This window comes from Entelurus aequoreus, linkage group LG21, assembly GCF_033978785.1.
Source record: "Entelurus aequoreus isolate RoL-2023_Sb linkage group LG21, RoL_Eaeq_v1.1, whole genome shotgun sequence".
NCBI lineage: Eukaryota > Metazoa > Chordata > Actinopteri > Syngnathiformes > Syngnathidae > Entelurus > Entelurus aequoreus.
In genome coordinates, this window is record NC_084751.1 from 32,761,882 (window position 1) to 32,786,058 (window position 24,177).

At 37.2% G+C, this 24,177-nt stretch overlaps 1 protein-coding gene across 4 annotated transcripts in view; it reads right to left on the bottom strand.

The window, feature by feature from the left end:
- scai (suppressor of cancer cell invasion) overlaps positions 1-24,177 on the bottom strand; it is a 92,108-nt gene that overhangs the window by 21,389 nt on the left and 46,542 nt on the right. For 3 of the 4 annotated variants that reach the window (XR_009823664.1, XR_009823663.1, XM_062031511.1), the window contains exons 7-16: positions 22,755-22,853; positions 22,312-22,464; positions 17,550-17,651; positions 17,008-17,109; positions 15,758-15,836; positions 13,650-13,752; positions 12,226-12,307; positions 12,066-12,138; positions 5,972-6,145; positions 2,271-2,371 (exon numbers count right to left, since the gene is read on the bottom strand). Coding sequence is in view for 2 of the 4 variants with exons in the window: in XM_062031511.1 (XP_061887495.1) it covers positions 2,271-2,371; positions 5,972-6,145; positions 12,066-12,138; positions 12,226-12,307; positions 13,650-13,752; positions 15,758-15,836; positions 17,008-17,109; positions 17,550-17,651; positions 22,312-22,464; positions 22,755-22,853 (1,068 nt within the window). In the remaining 2 variants the exon portion in view is untranslated. The remainder of the gene's footprint in view (positions 1-2,270; positions 2,372-5,971; positions 6,146-12,065; positions 12,139-12,225; positions 12,308-13,649; positions 13,753-15,757; positions 15,837-17,007; positions 17,110-17,549; positions 17,652-22,311; positions 22,465-22,754; positions 22,854-24,177) is intronic. The other variant, XM_062031512.1, reaches the window with a different exon arrangement.

Here is a 24,177-nt window from a genome sequence, read left to right on the forward strand (position 1 = left end):
TCAGAAGGCTAATTGATGATTAGAAAACCCTTGTGCAATCATGTTCACACATCTGAAAACAGTTTAGCTCGTTACAGAAGCTACAAAACTGACCTTCCTTTGAGCAGATTGAGCTTCTGGAGCATCACATTTGTGGGGTCAATTAAACGCTCAAAATGGCCAGAAAAAGAGAACTTTCATCTGAAACTCGACAGTCTATTCTTGTTCTTAGAAATGAAGGCTATTCCACAAAATTGTTTGGGTGACCCCAAACTTTTGAACGGTGGTAGATATATATATATATATATATATATATATATATATATATATATATATATATATATATATATATATATATATATATATATATATATATATATATATATATATATATATATATATATATATATATTTTTTTAAACTTGGGACTTCCCGCGGGCCGGATTTTGGTAGTTTGGGGACCTCTGCCCTAATGGATGTGTTTGAATGTTTAAGGGCTTTGTAGGCGGAATTGCGCAGCTCCCATAAGCTCCATTGTAAGCAAACTTTTGATCGCATTTATTTAATATTTATAATGCAGACTTTGCCATGAAACTTATCGCTCTGTTAGTAGTGAACAATATTATGGAACCAGCGATCACACACACACCTGCAGCTGTTTTGCGTAGTTTTGAGTGAAAGATTATACAAGCATACTTTGAGACAAGAGTGTGTACCAATAAAGGGTGGAGCAGTTCACAAAATCCACGATTCGGATCTTATTAATTTTATAACACGGTTTTCGGTTCGGTTCAACGTACTCCTGAATACCATATATTTGGGATGTTTCAATTCAATATTAATATCAAATATTGGTCTGAAATCAGCAAAATATAATTTTTTTTAAAAAAGGATAGAATGGTATCAGCTTGCATCTACAATCTCCGATACAAGCAGTCCTGCAATGTGTTCACTTGTGCAAAACTAATAACTGCCTGTTAACATCAAAATGTCCTCCAATAAGCACACAGGGTTGGTCTTTTCCTGTATTTTAATCAAATCAAAAGGTAAACATGGTAGAATATAGGCTACTAGGAGCTAGCAGCTACATAACAGCTAAGCACACAATAGCACACAAGCTAGATTTTTGTAATAAGTATCCTTAATTGAACAATACTGTAATCTAAAAGTTAAAGTTAAAGTAACAATGATTGTCACACACACTAGGTGTGGTGAAATTTGTCCTCTGCATTTGACCCATCCCCTTGTTCACCCCCTGGGAGGTGAGGGGAGCAGTGGGCAGCAGCGGTGCCGCGCCCGGGAATCATTTTGGTGATTTAACCCCCAACCCTTGATGCTAAAAGCATATTTGTCAATATAAACAAGTATTAAAATGTGATACTGTTGTTGCATATTACTTACACATACAAAGTCCCCAAGGCAGAAGCGCATTAGAAAATATCCAGTAACAAATGGACACGCGGTAGAAAATGGATGGATGGATGGAAACACGTTTGCATCATTCAACTTACTTTGTCATAAGTCTAACGTAATAAATTATTATGACCACTAGATGTCACAAAAATACCATCCACCTTAAAGGGAAACTGCAATTTTTGGGGAATTTCGCCTAAGGTTCACAATCATTATGTAAGACATGACGATGGGTGCATTTTCTTTTAATGCATTCTAACTTGTAAATAAATGTAAATAAAAGTCCGCTTACATTTACATAATAAAAATCAACTACAGGCTTCCCAAATGCTGTAATAAATTAAGCATGATGAGTTGACTTGAAACTGTTTGTTGCACTTTTTATATGTAGAAGAAAAGTGTTGTCATTTTATTTAATCTGAGCAACAACTTGAGGCAGTTTAATGTTGATTAACGTGGGCAGAATTATTATAGTGTTCCCAATGTTAAAAGGATAAAGCCATTGTTTACAAATTTGGTAAATAAATAACCAAAAAATTTACATTTTGTTGTTTTTTTACTGTACCGAAAATGAACCGAACAGTGACCTCTAAACCGAGGTACGTACCGAACCGAAATTTTTGTGTACCGTTACACCCCTACTTACAAGTAATTTAACATAAGAGTTACGAGCATTTTCACTGTGGATTGAAGTAGTATTTGTCACAGGCTTTTGCCGTTTGAGCATAACAATTGTTACATGTTGTTTCTGTTCATTTAAACAAGATGCAAACGTTAAGTTTTGATTAGACTAAAAAAAAAACACCTTAAAAACTCAACCTAGGACAGTAATATCCAGCAATGCTGTGACAGCCAGTAATATAATGTAGCGAACTTACCCGAAAGACTTTGTGCAGTCTCAATGTAGCTGAACAAAACACAAAACGGATCAGCAGCAGTCGAAGAAATTCATCACCAAAGAACTGCAAAAAGGCTTGATCTGTACAGACAAAAAAACAACGATGTTGAGTTACTCAGTCTACATAATTCTGACACTTAATGAAAATACATTTTTAAAATACATTGTGGTTTGGCAACAAGTTATTTAATGTGAGTAGCGATTTAGCAAAGTTTACCTACTAACATTAACTATCATTGAATGTATATTCTATCATAACAACCACAAGACTGCAAATTGTTAGTTGCTTCACTTGGACTGTTTTTGTGTTTGTGCACGCGCTCCCTGTGTGTACAAGACAGCCGTGACTGACAATCTGAACGCCAGACTTTTTCTGGAGCAGACGATCAATTTTTATTCAATATAATTAGCAACTGTGAAAAATATAGACAGTTAAAAATATAAAAATGATGTTCTGTTAAACCACTAATGGTAAAATAAGCTAGCCAGGGGTATTATTGTTATATTTGTTGTTTTGAAAAATGGAACTTTGAGCAAGTTGCAAACTCTTTAACTGATGCATTGACTAGCTTCCAATTTGTTCAACAACCCTGTCAGTAGACACAATGACCTAACCTGCAACCGTGGAAAAAATCTGTAAATTGTTTCAGAATGTTCAAGTTATTGGCATAGGAAAACGTCTAAGGAAATTACTAAAACTGCTAAAATCTGGTAATACTGTCCAATGCATTATTAAAAAGTCTAAGGACAGTTTGGAACCAATCTTACATCATTAATACAAGATGCAACTCTGGACAGAAATAAACGTTGGGACATTGCAGAAATGATTCCAGAGTGAATGTGTAACGTAATTAAGGCAAAATATCAGTGTGCAACCCACTGTTAATTTGAGGGGTGGTGAAAATGATCGTTTCTTAGATGCGTCACGTTTGGTACATGCATTTTTGTTAAATAAAAAGTTATTTTAAAAAGAAACAAAGGCTCTACCTTTGGCTGCTGGCGTTTGTTGTAACATATTATGTAATTTACTGTTTTCGGACGTGTCTACACTCAGACTAGTCTCTCAAGACGCTTGATTAATGTACCGTATTTTTCGGACTATAAGTCGCAGTTTTTTTCATAGTTTGGTGCGACTTATACTCAGGAGCGACTTATGTGTGAAATCATTAATACATTACCGTAAAATATCAAATAATATTATTTAGCTCATTCACGTAAGCGACTAGACGTATAAGATTTCATGGGATTTAGCGATTAGGAGTGACAGATTTTTTGGTAAACGTATAGCATGTTCTATATGTTATAGTTATTTGAATGACTCTTACCATAATATGTTACGTTAACATACCAGGCACGTTCTCAGTTGGTTATTTATGCGTCATATAACGTACACTTATTCAGCCTGTTGTTCACTATTCTTTATTTATTTTAAATTGCCTTTCAAATGTCTATTCTTGGTGTTGGGTTTTATCAAATAAATGTCCCCCAAAAATGCGACTTATACTCCAGTGCGACTTATATATGTTTTTTTCCTTCTTTATTATGCATTTTCGGCCGGTGCGACTTATACTCCGGAGCGACTTATACTCCGAAAAATACGGTACTTGTAAATCACCAAATGATTCCCGAGCGCGGTGCATGCTTACTGCTCCCCTCACCTCCCAGGAGGTGAACATGGGGATGGGTCAAATGCAGAGGACAAATTTTGCCACACCCAGTGTGTGTGTGACAATCGTTGGGACTTTAACTTTAACTTTGTTAATTACATGTTCACAGTGGTTATTATTCGCTGTACAGTAACGGAGTTACAGCTTTTCTTCTGTTAAAATACACTAAGCACGTATTCTACTGTTGTTTCGCTACATTGGGTTAAAGCTATCGTAGCGGTTAGCATGGTGTCTTGGCTTCTGGCTCAGGTTGGGGTGTTTGATTGATTGATTGAGAAGTTTATTGACATCTTAAAGAATTGAATCCATGTAATGCTTTAAAAAGGCAAATGGATGGCACAAAAAGCCAAAAGGCTTGTTTCCATTGTGGTCCATGAAATATTCATCGCATTTGATACATTCAAGAATAAAAGCTATGTAACCTGTAACATGCATATAAAAAATTACGTTAAAAATTTTATAAATTATGTACATATATACACAGTATACATGTCAGGTGATTTGAAAAACAATATATACAAAAAATGGGAGGTGGGTAATATACTTGTTGCATGCATAGCTTTTCCTCGTCCTGAAGAGATACTTATTAAGAAATGTACTTTATTTGCCGGCATGGAGGCGAGGATTACAAATTTTAGGAGCAGCTTTGCACTGATTATGGACATACTTTAGACATACTAGCTAGCCACCTCACATCGCATAGACAACGCTTCATTGCAGATGTTATTGTGATCACATGGTCTGCATACTGGATCCGGGCACTGACGAATAGAACGGAAAGGATAATCCATATTGGAGTGCTAGTATAAGAGATTTTAAATGCAGTCCGATAAAATCAAATACCGGGTTTTTTGTTACGGTGCAAACACCTGCCGCCTCTCACTCTGCTATGCGGGCGTCCCTCTCCTGCAGCAGCCGGGCCTCCACGCACTCACTCTTCAATCAACACACCTGACGCTGATGAGACCCCTGCCTTCACAAGCCAGCGCGTCCTGCGTTCCAGTGCCAGAACGTAGCTACTTGTACCTGTACAGTAAGCCTTACACGTCTCTATCTTCCTTGCTTATGTGCTTCCTTGCTCTTTGTGTTTCCCCTCCGTTGTGCTTATTGTGTCTTGTCCTGTGTCGCCATCCAGCAGCCCTTCGTCATCCCCTGGTTTCGAGCTGTGTGTCTCGTCTCCCCGGATCCCCTCTGGACTTCCTGCTGCCTTCCTGGATCTCGACTTCATGCCTGCCCCCGGACAACGACGCCTCGCTCCAGCCCCTGACCTCCTGCCTGTCCCTGGACCTCCGCACCGATCTCAACACGCACCTTCAAAACCACCCGGTAACACTCCACATATAATCGCTACACATAGTCACACAATCATTTGGATTAGTCGCACACTTCATTTATATATTTCAATAAACACGCTGCAAGCTAACGAGGTCCCTGCCTCCGTGCCGTCTCCTTCTCCCACTGTAACGTTACATTTTTGACTGTTATCAAACCATTACAGGATCGGTACACCCCTACTTTATACAGTAGTTATACAGTGTCATTATTGTAGTTTTTTTGAAATATACTCAACCTCTGGAAATAATATTTTAATATTTTCTCAATTTAGGTGATATAATACTAAGGTTAATGTGAAATTATTGACTTGTTGTTATATTCATCAAAAGTAGGTCTATTTTTTTGTTATGAATTTTATTGTTGAAATGCTTTGCCGGTAGCCTAAATAAAGATTATTTTAATGAAACCTTAAATGTGTCTTATGCTTTTATTTTAGTTGATTAAAATAGTCATTGGCACTGTAATATAAGCTTTTTTTTAAGAAAAAAAAACATTGCTTAAAAACTAAACTACAATGTTTTACAAAAACCTAACACGCACAGGAAAAACATGCAAACTCCTCACATGCTCAATCAAATGCTGCCCATAAAAAAAATACACAGTATAATGTTATTTATACTCAATAATAAGCAACATTGATAAGATTGTGATGATAACAATATTAAGATGAATACGTTACCTATGGTTTGTGATCGTGTTATCATTTGCGCTATGTCATGGTCGACTTTGTGAAGGAATTCTTGCGCACTCTCCCAAAGTCCTCGTCTCACGCTGTTTAAGCCGCACACAGAGAAGAATGCCAAGAGTGGGCTGTAGAGGAAAAGGGTGAAGAGACTCCCACGCTGGGATTGATCTAAACAAGTAAGCAGTCAAACGTTTTGGATGAGATTTGTGAATCAGCATTTTGGATTTCAAGACAGAACTAGAATAGCCTAAATAAATATTTGCTTTAAAAACTGAAGTAAAGTTATCTATATTTTTGTGGGTCCATATAAAGCACACTGGTACCTCGGCTTACGACTGCCCTGCTTTACATATTGGTTGGGATATGAGATGTCTCGGCTAGGGATGCACTGTATGCGATACCTTTCAATTCCGATCACGAAAGCTTTATTTATTTTTGTTCCCTCGGCTGAGTATGTTCGTACACAGTGTGGAGCCGCTCCCGTAAGTAAATTAGTAATTATCACCTTCATTGCGGCAAGTAAACTTATTTTTTAGTATCTTTAAGGGGAACTTTTTGGGGGATTTTACTTATCATTCATAATCCCAAGTAAGACAAGAACACATACATTTTTCTTTTTTTTATGCATTTTAATTCGTAAAATACGGTGAGTACGAGGCGTCTAACAATGCAGCTAATGGGAGTACTCTATTGCGCCCATTAAGTCATCAAAAAGAACATCCAAAAACCGACAACATTACTACATTTACATCTTGTGGCCTAAATATTAACAAGTATAAGCAATTTTGTTATTATAAGCGATAACATTAAGGAACTGTTTTTCCTTATCACAAATGTAACTAGCTTATTGACATACTGAGCTGCTGCATCACCTTTAAGTTGGTGAAAGTTAATTTTAGATTATAAATCATGCCACTCACTTGTATAGTAGAAAGTTGTTGCCATAATGCGAAAAGTTGGTCAACTTTGACATTCAACTTAGACCTGGAGATGGCGAGAAAGACCCAAAAAACGCTTGTTTGCGGCCAACTTTTTAAAATTGTTCTACCTTTGGGAGGATTTTTGATTAATTATTTATCTAAACAGAAAGATGTAAACATTCCATCAGTCGCCATCCCAGTGAGAGAAGACATTGTACAGTAAGTGTCAATGGGAATTGAAAACCGGTTCTGAACCAGTGAATCATCCATCCATCCATTTCCTACCGCTTGTCCCTTTTGGGGTCGCGGGGGGTGCTAGAGCCTATCTCAGCTGCATTCGGGCAGAAGGCGGGGTACACCCTGGACAAGTCGCCACCTCATCGCAGGGCCACCAGTGAATCAATCCCTTGGAATCGCTTGCCAATTCAAACAATTCCCTTGAAAGGGCTGTTTGCAACATCTGCACAGATGCATAGCGGGGCGCCAACTTTCCAATGTATTTTTTACACAGCTAATCCCACCCTTCTCGTACATAATGATGTAATTACGTACGTACGTAACACATGCACTGGCTTTAGGTGTTGTTAGCTAATAATAGCAATTTGAATAGCAAGCGTTAGCTGTTATTGAATGTACATTCCATCATAACAACTACATGACTGCAAATAGTTCTCTTGGACTGCTTTTGTCTGTGTGCATGCATTCCCTGCGCGTACTTGTTGACAAAACCGGGTGAGTGACCGCCGTAAACACCAATCATTTTACTCGGGCCGGTAAACATTTTTATTACATACATTTTGTAATTGTGAAAAATATAGACAATTGTCAAACAAATTTGTTCTGTTAAACCACTAATGTTAACATAAGCTAGCCGGTAGTTTCTTGTTGTATTTTTTGCTTTGAAAAATGTAACTGTGAGGTAAATGCAAACAGCACCTTTAAAAATGCCAGTGGATGAGAATGACGTCATTATGCAACGTGCGTAGTGACGGCAGACAGCAAAATGGCGACAGTCTAAAATTATATTTCACAAGAAAAGATTGCAACAGCACCACTTGTAATAATTGCAAGATTGCTATTTCATCAAGAAGAGAATACACGAGTAATGTGCAGAAACATTTGAACATACAGCATAAGGGCTGGGCGATATGGATCAAAACTGATATCCCCGTATTTTTAGGCCGAATGGCGATATACAGTATGAACTAGTATCTTACACAAAAAGTGCAAAGTGCTTAAGGTTGCCTAAATGTTTTATGGCTAGATAACCAGTGTTGAGAGTACCGTATTTTCCGGACCATAGGGCGCACCGGATTATAAGGCACACTGCCGATGAATGGTCTATTTTCGATCTTTTTTCATATATAAGGCACACCGGATTATAGGGCGCATTAAAGGAGTCAATTTTTTTCTAAATTGAAAACACTTCCTTGTGGTCTACATAACATGTAATGGTGGTTCTTTGGTCAAAATGTTGCATAGATTATGTCTAGCCGCTTTCTGACAGTCGCTTCCGGATGCGCCGTTTTGTGGACGGTCTTATTTACGTGGCTCACCTTAGGCAGCGTCTTCTCCCCGTCATCTTAGTTGTAGCGGTGTAGCGTGCAAGGACGGGAGTGGAAGAAGTGTCAAAAGATGGAGCTAACTGTTTTAATGACATTCAGACTTTACTTAAATCAATAACGGAGCAGCATCTCCTCATCCGTGGCTCACTAGTGCAACATCAACGCTGGAAATGTGTCCCGAGGAAAAACGTTCAACCGGAACGCTATAATAACTAAAGTTCCTTGGGTGAATAATGTAAACTCACTACACCGGTATGTTTTAGAGCTTTCATGGCGAGTTTACTGGCAGATATAAGTAAGAACTTTACACTACTTTATATTATAAATGGCAACAGCGGAGGGTGAATGTCACATAACAAGAAGATAGAGAATAAGAAGAAGCTTATCGACTACGGTGTCGCCACGGACTACAAAGGCGGATGCGCGCAAATTTTCAGGACTTATGCAGATCCCAAATACAGATCAGCAGGTACCAGAAGGTAAGAAAAGTTGCTTTTGCATAATATTGCAAAAAAAAAAACGCTAGATAATATGTCTTACCTTATACGCACACCATAATAATACTCGTATGTTGAAGCACAGTACAATCCATCAATCAAGCGGTGCGGCTTCATAGCTTACCAAAGTTGTACTAAAACATTTTGATAGATTTTTGAGCGCCGTGTGTAATGTTCTATATTTTTAATGGAACATATACAATTTTAGTCTTGTTTACTTGAGTCATATTGCAGTCTACACGTATCTCTTATGTGTGACTGCCATCATATTGCAGTCTACTCGTATCTATTATGTGTGACTGCCATCTACTGGTCACACTTATCATTACACCATGTACCAAATAAAATAGCTTTGAGGTCGGTAAGCAAAACCAGAATTATTCCGTACATTAGACGCACTGTCGAGTTTTGAGGAAGAAAAGGATTTCAAGTGCGCCTTATAGTCCGGAAAATTCGGTATTCAGATTATTTTTGTCGTAAGTAGTAACGTAACGTATTGTTTATTATTATCAAGTAATTAGTTAGCCGTTACTATGTCAATGCAGTTTTCATTAATTTTGTTCATTAACGTTAGGTTTATAGCCTCAGGCTTGTGCACGAGGATAGATGGAGCTTCAACTTGCTCACTGCGAAGAAGGTCTGTGGCTGTTCAGTTTAAAATCATTCTTCAGCCACCCAGCCACTTTACCAGGTTAGGCACTTTCAAGCCGAAGAGTAGCTAGACATTTGACACACTTAGCGAGCGACAGAGAGGAGCTATCGCTAGCTGCTGTGCAAAGTCGCTAAGAGAATTGAACAACATAAACAGATTAGTGATAAAGTAGTTACAAGGAGAAGTATACAGTCGTGGTAAAAAATTTACATACACTTGTAAAGAACATAATGTCATGGCTGTCTTGAGTTTCAAATCATTTCTGCAACTCTTGTTTTTTTGCGATAGAGTGATTGGAGCACATACTTGTTGGTCACAAAAAACATTCATGAAGTTTGGTTCTTTTACGAATTTATTATGGGTCTACTGAAAATGTGACCAAATCTGCTGGGTCAAAAGTATACATACAGCAATGTTAATATTTGGTTACATGTCCCTTGGCAAGTTTCACTGCAATAAGGCGCTTTTGGTAGCCATCCACAAGCTTCTGGCAAGCTTCTGGTTGAATTTTTGACCACTCCTCTGACAAAATTGGTGCAGTTCAGCTAAAATTGTTGGTTTTCTGACATAGACTTGTTTCTTCAGCATTGTCCACACGTTTAAGTCAGGACTTTGGGAAGTTCATTCTAAAACCTTAATTCTAGCCTGATTTATCCATTCCTTTACCACTTTTGATGTGTGTTTGGGGTCATTGTCCTGTTGGAACACCCAACTGCGCCTAAGACCCAACCTCCATCCTGATGATTTTAGGTTGTCCTAAAGAATTTGGAGGTAATCCTCCTTTTTCATTGTCCCATTTACTGTCTGTAAAGCACCAGTTCCATTGGCAACAAAACAGGCCCAGAGCATAATTCTACCACCACCATGCTTGACGGTAGGAATTGTGTTCCTGGGATTAAAGGCCTCACCTTTTCCCCTCCAAACATATTGCTGGGTATTGTGGCCAAACATTTAAATTTTTGTTTCATCTGACCACAGAACTTTCCTCCAGAATGTATTATCTTTGTCCATGTAATCAGCAGCAAACTTTAGACAAGCCTTAAGGTGTCGCTTCTGGAACAAGGGCTTCCTTCTAGCATGGTAGCCTCTCAGTCCATGGCGATGCAAAACACGCTTGACTGTGGACACTGACACCTGTGTTCCAGCAGCTTCCAATATCTTTGCAGACCTGCTTTTTGGTGGTTCTCGGTTCACTCTTGATCATCCTGACCAATTTTCTCTCAGCAGCAGGTGATAACTTGCGTTTTCTTCCTGATCGTGGCAGTGACAAAACTGTGCCATGCACTTTATACTTACGAACAATTGTCTGCACAGTTGCTATTGGGGCCTTAAGCTGCTTTGAAATGGCTCCAAGTGACTTTCCTGACTTGTTCAAGTCAATGATTCGTTTTTTCAGGTCTGTGCTGAGTTCCTTTGACTTTCCCATTGTCGCGTTTGTAACCGAGTCTAATGACTGCATCACATGAGCCCTATTTAAATGGGCTCAGAGAAGTCAACAGGTGTCGTCAATCACAATCACTCATATGAAGTTAAGAGGCCATGCCAAGTAGCTAATTTGATTTGATTGTAACTTTTCTACATCACCAAAATTGATAATGTATGTTGCTGTATGTATACTTTTGACTCAGCAGATTTGGTCACATTTTCAGTAGACCCATAATAAATTCATAAAAGAACCAAACTTCATGAATGTTTTTTTGTGACAAACAAGTATGTGCTCCAATCACTCTATCAAAAAAAAATAAGATTTGTAGAAATTATTGGAAACTCAGGACAGCCATGACATTATGTCCTTCACAAGCGTATGTAAACTTTTGACCACGACTGTAGGTCGATGTATCATCCCAAAAGTTATGAAAATATGTTTTAAAGTTTGAAAAGTTACTTAGTGCTGCTTTAATATTACATTACGTCATAAAACTACTCTACTTGTTTGTACTACATTCTATATTATTGTTTTACCTACAATATTTTTAATCTTAACAGTTTGTTTTTCTTTTCAAAAGACATGTTACATGTTAGAAGTGTGCTGTTCTAGGGTGCGAGTGCAAGCAGAGATTAAATTGATTTTAATTAATTTCAATTAGGAAGACTGATTTGCAACACAGGAATTTTCAGTTATGAGCTTGTTCACAGAACAAATTAAATTTGTAAGCCAAGGTACCACTGTAATAAACAGTAAACCAAAAACAAAACAATTTTAATACTGACAACTAAGGATGGTCCGTTCTGATACTCAGCATCATTGTCGATTACTACATTATGATAAGAAAAGAGAAAAGAAAGTATCAAATTGGTATCGGCATTGTCGGTTATACAATGTTGCGGTATCTGCATCTGTATCGGATAGGAGAAATGGAATCCAGCCATCCATACTGACATCCAATCTTATACTTGTATTGCTTTTATCATTTAAAAACAACCCAACTTTCCTGTAAATGTATTTGTCCATACCTTGTATACTCTTGGGATATACTTTAGGAGATAGTAGGCACACTAAAGGCTGACCAAACATATTTGTGAAATTCTAGAAAAAAAAAAGGAAAATGTAATTAATACAAAATTAACAAAAGAAAACAAAACATAATAGATATTTGGTTTGGATCAAACGTACCTTATAGGCTGTGCTGTTTGTAGAATCCACTATAATAAAAAGTGGCTTCCGAGTAAAGGGGAGCAAATCACCAGGATGGAGGCTGTCAACATCAAAAATATGAATTGGTGATAGTCCTTCTGTAGATCACTACCTAAATCCAAATTATCGGATTATCAGTTGAATATCAGTATATGAGTGATACTAGAGTGAGCAGATCAATATTTAAATATTTGTATTTTCTCTAAATGATTTTTTGTTGTTTTTGTTAAATGTTTACAAACTCAGGGAATAATTCCCTGGGCAAAGAAGGACTTTGAGGGCAAAAACCAAAGGATTTAAAAGAGGAATACATACTTTTTACTTTTGTTTAGTTGTCTACCATTACCTTTGTTTTGTTCAAACAATTGTATGTAATAAAAGAGATTAAGGAACCATTTTAAATATTGTGTTGATATTGTAAACTGTCAAGAGCACTCAGCATAAATAAATGTAAACAATATAGTTAATACATGTGATCCATATCGTTGCTCTCACTCATAAATGATCAGAAATGGAAGAATAAAACCCTAATTGGAAAATCCCTAATATTAATTTCCAACTTAAATTATCGTAAAACTTTGATTGATAACAGCACTTCGGTAAAGTTGCGGACCAGCGATACTGTCCATTTTTTGGAGAAGCAAGCTGGTGTGCTCATTGCTGGCTGGCTAAAATCCTAACATGAATACATTAGGCCCTTCTCCACCTAATTTAGAGCATGTACACATACTGACTGACACTTTCTTTGTGAGGTTATTAATATCAACCCAAGTGAACAGAATGCTAATGCTAACAAGCATGAGATCAACACTGACATTTATTTTCTATATATTGTTATTTACAGCTGAAATGGACTACAAGGAATCGCCTGACCCTCATGAATTCATAATTTACTGAGAGGACGACTTTCTGACTGTTCGACATTGTGGACAAAAGCCTGATTTTATTATTTTTATTTTTTTTAAAAAATAATTTTGTATATTGCTTTGTATTTCATTGACTTACTGTTTACTTTAAAGAACTGTGACCGAATATTGTCAGTTAAAACATGGTATTAGTGTAGAAATATACTAAACCACTCCTCGATTCATTAGTTCTACAAGAACCTATAGTTCTAGGAACTAGAGAGTCCAGGAACCCAAACTTTTGTTGGAAAAGAGCCTAAAAACGTCTTTCCCCATTATACACGACATACCCCAATATAATTACTGTCTGAGCAACTAAGAGATAAAACCTACTGGCTGTGCTCTCTTCGTACAGACTGATAGATCTGTACTCAGAGAAATATGACATGCAACAACAGGAAAGTAATCTGCGTGATGTCACATAAACCAAAACTATTTGAATGTAGAATTAATTTAAAATACACATGAAATATTCACATTATCCAATTTAAATCTTACCAGTGCATGTCTTTCTGAGACTGATTTCTCTTCTGAATCACCTCTCCATTCACAATATCTCGATTTGAATTTGTGAGAACGCCTCCAAAATCATACGGTCCGACTAAAAATGAAGACAGTTAAAAGTTAGTGCTTTAATTTTCAAAGACTAGGACAAGACATCCCATTACACCCAGTGAGAGTTACTTTATTGACGTAACCAAACATAATACAAAGTTAACATTGTTCCCCCCTAAAATAGTCATCAGTTGACTTTCTTATAATTAAGGTCCAGAGGTTTATATATGCAAACCAAGTGAGCGCATCCGAAGTGCACTTTTTCACACATCAAGCTTGTGCAAAACTGAACTGAAATTTAGTAAGTAAACAAGTGATTTCTACCATTTTTCATAATTTAAAAGCTATAACAAATCAAATAAAATGAACTGTTTTACAGAAGATGCTTTTATATTTAATTGTTGATGCAAGACATCTATGGTGAGAGCATTTATCCATATGCTATTGTATTTTAGTATTCAATTATTATTAGATTAAAAAACAACAACTTTCAGTTAAGTAGGCCCTGTTCGGATGTGCCCCTTAACACCTCACTGTTGTCTTTTTAAGGACTTGTTACTTCTAAACTAAACCAAGTTGATGCTAATTCACGTTTGTTGTATTTTTTTCCGAATGAAAATCAATAAGAGAACAGACAAAGAACCGAATCGTCAAGCAGAATTGAAAGTGGAATCGGAACAGGAACAATCTTCTTAATTTCCATACCTAATCTTCACCACAACAATCTAGAGCTGATCACCTCTGGCAAGACAACTTTTTGATGGCAGCATTGGCAGCCTTCAACTCGAGCATTGTCAAACGACAAAAGCTGGATGTATCATTGGACTTTCGGCATGGCACATCATGCTAACTGAGACTGCTGTCAGCAGCTCCCTGGCCAAAGTGGAGATAAACTATTTTGATGAACTTTATCTTCGACACCAATGTCACATTTTTGCTAGTGCTAACACGTAACGCTAACATCAAAGCTAACTATCATAGCTGTGAGTGTCAAGTTGACCAAATGTTTGCACAACAACTTACATCTGTGGTTCAGCACATGGAAGCCAATTTTAACTTAGAGAAATTACCCAGAATGTGATGAAGTATTTCAATGTAGTGGCCTGGCAACGCTTGCAGCATCTTCCAGGCTAACATGAGTATTGTTATTTACAGTAGAACACACTTAAGGCTATTATTTTTGGTGAAACAAGAGCAAAAGTGACTATATGGGTGTTATTTCAGGTTTAGAGGGCTCCAATTATGTTAAAAACATATTTAGAATGTCAAACAGTTTGGTGGGGGGTTAGGGAGTAGCGGGGGGTGTATATTGTAGCGTCCCGGAAGAGTTAGTGCTGCAAGGGGTTCTGGGTATTTGTTTATGTTGTGTTACGGCACGGATGTTCTCCCGAAATGTGTTTGTCATTCTTGTTTGGTGTGGGTTCACAGTGTGGCACATATTTGTAACAGTGTTAAAGTTGTTTATACGGCTACCCTCAGTGTGACCTGTATGGCTGTTGACCAAGTATGCATTGCATTCACTTGTGTGTGTGAAAAGCTGTAGATATTATGTGACTGGGCCGGCACGCAAAGGCAGTGCCTTTAAGGTTCATTGGCGCTCTGTACTTCTCCCTAAGTCCGTGTACACAGCGGCGTTTTAAAAAGTCATAAATTTTGCTTTTTGAAACCGATACCGATAATTTTGAAACCGATACCGATAATTTCCGATATTACATTTTAAAGCATTTATCGGCCGATAATATCGGCAGTCTGATATTATCGGACATCCGTAATTAAAACAGATTATTTTCTTTTATTGCTATTTTCAGCGGGAAAGTGTGTCTTGAAATCCTAAATAATTGGATGTCAACCACAGCCAGTGCAATGGATTGTGTTCGACTTCATTTACCAAAAGTAGCGTGAAAAAAAGGATATTCACATTCAGAGCTGTAAGTTAAGGCTCTTTACGAATAAATTAGCTCTTTTACATTAAACATATTATACAAATTGTGAAGAAATATTTAATAAAATAGGGACTTGACTTAACCTCTAGCCTAAAAAAAGCCTCTTACCTTCATATTCTGAATTTAAAGCTGGGAAGACTCCAGTTGCTGATAGGTAGACAAGAAGAACACTGTTTGCAGGCAACTCCTACAATTAAAAACAACATCTTATAACCATCGAAGTGTGAATGGGGAGTGTATGAATTATTGGTTCTCAGTTCTTACTGTAAAGCGCTGTGTTTAAAAAAGTGCTATTTAAATCTAATTTGTTATTATTATTATTAACAGTGACGTCATTGAGCGATGTAGTATGAATACATACATCTAAAGAAAGGTTTTGTTAATGTTTGAGAATTCCTTAACCTTGGACTATTTCAGACAACTTAAAGAAAAAAACAATACAATTCAAAAAAGTATTTGTATATCATCATAATGGCCTGTATATATTCTTTAATTAGCACAACTGAATTAGATGGGAAAAAATATTGACAAAAAAATGCAGGTCTGCATGATATATTGTTTTATTTACTTGTTTAATTTCATGACTATCATCCACTTCTTCTCAGTACTGTCCTTCACACTCATTTTCTTCCTTTCCATTCTTGGAAAAAACTAAGTTATGTCCATCTCTAGCTATAAGCTAATGCGAGCAAGTAAGACTGGATGTTTTAGTCTGATCTTACGGGGTTTATTGTGACCATCGCTATGCCAACTAATGGTAGGGAGGCTCATAAGCCAAATTTTTGCTGTCAATCTAAAGCATAACAATTGGCTGAGAAAACGTAACCTGAAAAACTTATACTTAGGTATCACTGTACTTGGATATACAGTACTTACGAGTTGTGTACACCTACTAACCACAGAAGTTGTGCTATCTGTATACGTATGTCGTTCAAACATGCAATGCCTCCTTCTTATTCATCATTGTCATAAATCTATTGCGTTCATCATGTCTTCTCAATAGATAGATGCAATATTCTTGTGTTCAGAAAACGTTTTTTGTGTAAGAGATGTTTTTGACCTGCTGAAAGTTCAGCCTTTGCCAGAAGCCACACTGAAGACAAAAATACTGCACCTGTTTTTCCTGCTTGTTTGGGTCAGACAAGTTTGTCTACATAAGTAGAGCAGTTTATTTTGGTGGGTTGGACACAATTCTATGGACCACTGGATGTTCAACGTGGCACCTCATGGCAAATAACTCTAAAAAGCACTATCTTTTTTTGTTTGGTGTGTGAAGGCAATCTAAGAGACAATACATACATGAAAACTAAACATGACAAAACACATACATTTTCATCCAAAATAAAGTGCATACTTACTTTAAAGGAGGCTGACAAGAAAGTAAACAGCTGGCTGAATGTTGGCTTGTACAGAAGATACTTGTGAGGGTTTTCCCTTTTTGCAGGCTTCTCATTGGGTTCCTTAGGAGAGAAGATATATACAATGATTAGAGCTCGGAAAGTCAGGGTACCTCACGATACAATACGATACCCGATAAATGGTTAATATTTTAATAAGGTGAAACAAACACAACATCAAAATAAATGCCATAGTTTATATTTTGTGCAATACAAACAGCAATACAGTTGTCCCTCACTACATCACGCTTCAAATGTCGCGGCTTCACAACATTTTTTTTTTTTAACAAAGCTTAATCCACATTTTTTTGGCCTAAATTAAGTGTTAAATTAAGTTTTAATTTATGTATGATATGTGTTACAGTGCAGTATTTGTCTTATTTTCTTATATTATGATTATTATTATTATTTTTATAATGTAGCGATTGTGTATATTCTCCAAACATGACTTCTGTTTAAAGGTTAAAGTTGACCTACACTATGTAAACCTGATAAAAACTTACCAAAATTCCTTGTTTACATGTCTGTACAGCAAGGTTCCCTGGTTCTCTCTCCAAAGCTTGAAGCATACGGAACATGTCAATAGTCAGTTCACTAAACTTAACCTAAACAGAGAAAGAAAAAAAATATACAAACAGTAAGTAATGATATAAAGGTCAGGGTTTAAAAGATAGAAGATAGATTGCCTTTTGACAGAGTTAAGGAAGAATAAGTGAAGCCGCAGCTAAAAAAACAGACCAAAGTTTTTGGACACCTGATCGACACGCCTATAGGTGGGTTGCATATGACGTCATATCCGTTTTTCTTCTTCGCGACTTAATTCACACAATTGTCAAGCATCTTGACGGTAGCATTAAAACAAGTGAGAGTGAGTGTAGAGTTTGAGCAGAAAATGCCGTATTGCTGTTCTATTCTTAGGTGTTGCAGTCATTCAAATAGAGAGATAGGAAAGAGCTTTTCATAGAGTCCCGATAGTTAAAGTCAGGGAAAAAACGAAAGAGCGTCAAAGTAAATGGCTCCTAAAAATAATCACTTTCATCATCTTGTGGAATACAATCGGACCATGTTTGTGTCTGCAGCGATCACTTTGTAAAATGTTTGTTTGAACATTTGATTTGTTTGAGAAACTTTCTGTGATGCAATCGAGTTTATTCTCCACTATATCAGTAGTGTTTGATAGCAGAAAAATATGCAAGAAAAGGACTAGAGATCGCATTAGTTTGTGTTCTTTTGTGGTTGCTATGTCTAAATATAACTACAAAGACCTGGTTGTGCAAATAAACTAACGTCATGTTAAGTCCTAGTAATAAATATTGTGATTGTTGGTCCAATCTACCGTATTTTAGTTGTTAATTTTCATAACAGAAACTAAAAGTTTAGTTGTTGTGCAGGCAAGCCAAGTGCTTAATTCAACACTGATGACCACATTGTAGCATCTTTGGTGATATTTGTTCGCATCAAGAAAATATCCTTTAGAGTATCAATAAACTAGATGAATAAATCTATAGTAGGCTCAACAGCATGCTATACCATATAATACCATGTACTGCAGAGTACACTACTACCACAGAGAAATTAGCTTGTGCTTACTGTATGCAATAGTAATATTTCACTAATAAACATCTCATATTGATCTCCTTTGGCAATTGGCGCCACTTTCTCCACACAACACTCCTTCGGGAAGGTTAAAGTTAAAGTACCACTGATAGTCACAGGTGTGGTGAAATTACCCTCTGCATTTGACCCATCCCCTTGTTCCACCCCCTGGGAGATGAGAGGAGCAGTGAGCAGCAGCGTTGGCCACGGTCAGGAATCAATTTGGTGATTTAACTCCCAATTCCAACCCTTGATGCAGAGTGCCAAGCAGGGAGGTAATGGGTCCCATTTGTATAGTCTTTTGTATGACTTGGCGGGTTTGAACTCACAACCTACCGATCTCAGGGCGTTAAGTTGATCTTTGTATAGTTGTGCAAGTGTTTGTGGCGTTTCAGCATCGTTTTACACGGACTCATTCCAGATGTTTTACTTTTACATTATCATTCCATTCACTTTACGAACGCTTCCCGTCTGGAGGTCCTAAACACTTTATATGTTTCCATCCACTGGCTTCAAGCATGCAGTTAATTGATCATTCTGGAGCCACAAATCATTGAACTTTTACTTACCCATCGTATGCAAGTAATTTGGCTTTGCTGTGGGCTTCTGTTAAGTTTTCCCCTCGCTGCTATGCTAAACTGAAAACACACCGATGCGCGCCCCGTGCACACTAGCTGGTGGTGCTCGTTAAATTCTGATCAAGCAGCACAGGTAGTCTAATTTAGTTTTGCTTTGTAGTTACGTTACAGCGTCCTCATAAATCGAAACATTTGAAAGCAAGAATGAAGTTTATGCATGTTTTAAATAAAAGTAACGTTAATAGATTTTTTAAAACCTTTGTAAATTGTATTTAAGACCTTTCTATGATATTTTAAGGGAACTAAAGGCCTTAATTTTAAATTGTTGGATTAAATATTTTTTAAGACCCTGCGTATACCCTGTAATTCATTTTATTTATTAGATTAAAGGTGGTCCTCAGTTAACAGCGTTCCGCGTTACGACGCACACCCACAAGTTAATTAAGATGTAATTTTGCTATATAAACATGAGGTTCACTTGTGAACTAATTGCAGCGTATGTTAAGATTAAGAATAAGATTAGTTTATTTCAAAAGGGACAATGCAATTTCATAAAACACATGACTACACATGGTTAAAAAAGCCAGAATTAGCCAGAAGGCTCATTTTCATCTGTAGTCCCCTGGCCATGATATAAAAAAGGCAGTATAATTACAATTTCAAAGAAAAAGAAAAGAAAAAGAGAGAAAAATTAAAAAAAGCACACAATACATATACGATATAATAAAATATTAAATACAACATCACATTTGTCTTAGCATCAAAACAGGCTCATATTTTATTTTTTTGCGAAGGCCTTGTATATTGTGACCAGTTTATCCTCCTCAGGTACTGAGTTCCACACATTTGCACTCCTTACTGACCAGGAGCCTCGGGTGACACGTTCACGGCTGTTTCTTTGGCTGATGAACTCTGCCAGAGGATCTGGAGCCAAATCATGCAGTACTTTACAGGTCAGGTTTAAGTCTGCAAATGTGTGAAGACTGTCCCAGTTTAAAATACTGTATTTTTTTAGAATGGCAAAATGATGATAGTGCCTAGGTTTTTTATGAATAACTTTAATTGCTTGTTTGTAAAAGATTTCCAATGGTTATTGTTTAACTCTGACCAGCCTGAGACCAGCTGGTAAGGCAATAGTTGAAGTGGCTGAAAATCATCGAATGCAAATACAATTTTGCAGCTTCAGTTGACATTTAATTTTGAACTGCACGAAAATTTGCGAGATTAAACTTGATTATTTTCCACAATTTGCCAATATGGGCTTTAAAGGAAAGCTCTGAATCTATTGTTAACCCAAGATATTTATATTGGCCACACAGCCCAACAATGCAGTGTGTGCCCAGTGCTGGGCGGAAGAATACACTGAATGTCTATATACAGCCACAATGAGAAAGAATAACGTCACATGTTCGTACAACTAATCAATATTGGCCTCTCTTTTGGTCCCAATCGCTCGATTGTCGCGTCCACCATTAAAGATAAAGACTATCGAAGGTCATCCTTCCTGACTAGCCTAGACCTTATTTTAAGAGGGTAGAAAGGCCTGCAAGACAACTACAGGAAAAAAAACAAGAACTTGTTCTCTTTATAATTACTGTTTCATTTAATCATTGTTTTTAACCTTTCAATTACTGTATTTCATATGAACTGCATGAGTTCTGATCACAGTGTGAGTTAATTAGGAATTGATTTAGGTATGATTTACTTCCACTAAAGCTTAAAGGCCTACTGAAACCCACTACTACCGACCATGCAGTCTGATAGTTTATATATCAATGATGAAATTGTAACATTGCAACACATGCCAATACGGCCGGGTTAACTTATAAAGTGCAATTTTAAATTTCCCGCTAAACTTCCGGTTGAAAACGCCTTTGGATGATGACGTATGCGCGTGACGTAGCCAGTGAAACAGAAGTATCGGTACCCCATTGAAGCCAATACAAAATAGCTCTGTTTTCATCTCATATTTCCACAGTATTCTGGACATCTGTGTTGGTGAATCTGTTGCAATTTGTTCATTGCATTATGGAGAAAGAAGCTGAGTAAGCAAAGAAGAAAGTTGTCGGTGCGAAGCGGAGTATTTTGCGAGGGAAGTCAGCAACACAACACAGCCGGTGTTTTATTGTTTACATTCCCGAAAGATGCAGTCAAGATCGAAGAACTCGGACAACAGAGACTCTTACCAGGAGGACTTTGACTTTGATACACAGACGCCTGTAGAGAACTGGGACAACACAGACTCTTACCAGGATTACTTTGATTTGGACACACAGACGCAGACGCGGTACCGCGAGTACGCAGGTGCGCTTCCAAACATTTGATCGCTTGCCCGTACGTGCGTGTCACGTACGTAACTTTGGGTAAATATATAAGCTTTATGAACCTTGGGTTAGGTGAACGGTCCTTTGGGCTGAGTGATTGTGTGTGTTGTGCAGGTGTTTGAATTGTATTGGCGGGTTATATGGACGGGAGCTAGGAGCTAGGAGCTAGCATAACAAACACCTAGGTGTTTGTTATGCGGGATTTGTGGCATATTAAATATAAGCCTGGTTGTGTTGTGGCTAATAGAGTATATATATGTCTTGTGTTTATTTACTGTTGTAGTCATTCCCAGCTGAATATCAGGTCCCACCCGCCTCTCACAGCATCTTCCCTATCTGAATCGCTTCCACTCCCCACTAGTCCTTCACTTGCACTTTCCTCATCCACAAATCTTTCATCCTCGCTCAAATTAATGGGGAAATCGTCGCATTCTCGGTCCGAATCGCTCTCACTTCTGGCCGCCATCACTGTAAACAATAGGGAACTTTGCGGAAATGTTCAACTGACTATGTCACGCTACTTCCGGTAAGGGCAAGGCTTTTTTTTGTCAGATACCAAAAGTTGCGGTCTTTATCGTCGTCGTTCTCTACTAAATCCTTTCAGCAAAAATATGGCAATATCGCGAAATGATCAAGTATGACACATAGAATAGATCTGCTATCCCGTTTAAATAAAAAAATTTCATTTCAATAGGCCTTTAACTTAATCCCAGTCTAGGAACGGAACTCATTTGTAACAAAAGACATCAAATTGAGTAGGGGGTGACCTGGCTGTTAGAGTTGCCAATGATTAGTGCATCTGCAAGGACAAGCTGGCCAACCACCATGCCTTGTTCCAAGGGAGGCACATTTCCCTCCTGTAGACGATAGCTGATGACCGTGACACAATTGTTGTCATTCAGTAGTACCACAGGGTCTGCCTGTTTGGAAAAAAAACACAAGTCAGCCCGTAGACATTAAAGATGTCCGATTGTCATATCAACATTGGGATTTCAATGAGTTATCAGAAGTGTTCATTTTCCATTTAAAAAAAAAATCACCGAACTTATGTTTTACATTTTGTTCCCTTACTGTACCAAACAATTACCATAGGACCGAGGTAGGTACAGTTCCAAGCAGTGATCATAACGTACCGTTAAAAACATTGCAGTTTTGTTTTTTGTCGGTTCCTTACAACATTGGCAGTTGTAATTTTTGTTCGGTTCCTTACCTCTACAAATGATGCTACTTCTTGTAAAACCAAGTTCCATTCCAACTGATCCTCAGTGTTGAATCGTTGTGTGTAATCTTCGATTTCTTCTGATAACTCCTGCAGGTAAAAGATAAAAGTGAACAGGTACAAAAGTGAGTTTAAAAAAATACAAACAACATTGTTTTGCACTTTTAGCGTTTGAAAGTAGACTTTGTAAAATAAGAACTCAATCACATTCACCTAAAGCTAATAACATATTTTACTATTGTCAAGTTGGAGTCAACTTAAAAAAACAAAAACGGGAGTCATACGACTTCACAGTTAACCGAATAAATTATTATCAAAAAAGGGTAAAAAGGAATGCTGCTAAGGCCTCAAAGTGAAAAGGTCACCAAAAAGGACATAAAAAGTTCCATCAACTGCAGTCAAAAGGCAACATTAAGCTTCAAAATAGGAAAAAGAGAACAAAATTAAAAAAAGGCAACATTAAGCACCAAAATAGGAAAAAGAGAACAAAATAAAAAAAAATGGAATAGGAAATAATGCTAAGAACAGAAATACACAACTAAATGTCTGTCATTAGGATTTCAATGAGAAAAGTATCAATCAATCAATCAATGTTTATTTATATAGCCCTAAATCACAAGTGTCTCAAAGAGCTGCACAAGCCACAACGACATCCTCGGTTCAGAGTAATATCCAGACTCTCTGTTGTATTAGTATGTGCAGTATATAAGTTACACAACTCTTGTCGGCATTGACTGCAATTCAGCCTTTACAAGAGCTAGCAATATTTTTCAGAAACTTAAAATATATGCACTACCGTTCAAAAGTTTGGGGTCACCCTAACAATTTTGTGGAATAGCCTTCATTTCTAAGAACAAGAATAGACTGTCGAGTTTCAAATGAAAGTTCTCTTTTTCTGGCCATTTTGAGCGTTTAATTGACCCCACAAATGTGATGCTCCAGAAACTCAATCTGCTCAAAGGAAGGTCAGTTTTGTAGCTTCTGTAACGAGCTAAACTGTTTTCAGATGTGTGAACATGATTGCACAAGGGTTTTCTAATCATCGATTAGCCTTCTGAGCCAATGAGCAAACACTTTGTACCATTAGAACACTGGAGTGATAGTTGCTGGAAATGGGCCTCTATACACCTATGTAGATATTGCACCAAAAACCAGACATTTGCAACTAGAATAGTCATTTACCACATTAGCAATGTATAGAGTGTATTTCTTTAAAGTTAAGACTAGTTTAAAGTTATCTTCATTGAAAAGTACAGTGCTTTTCCTTCAAAAATAAGGACATTTCAATGTGACCCCAAACTTTTGAACGGTAGTGTATATTATTTGAGAGCATTAATATTTACAAAAAAAATTTGGAAAATTGGTAAAGACATGCAACTCAAAAACTAGGGTTGTACGATAAAATCAGTCAGGA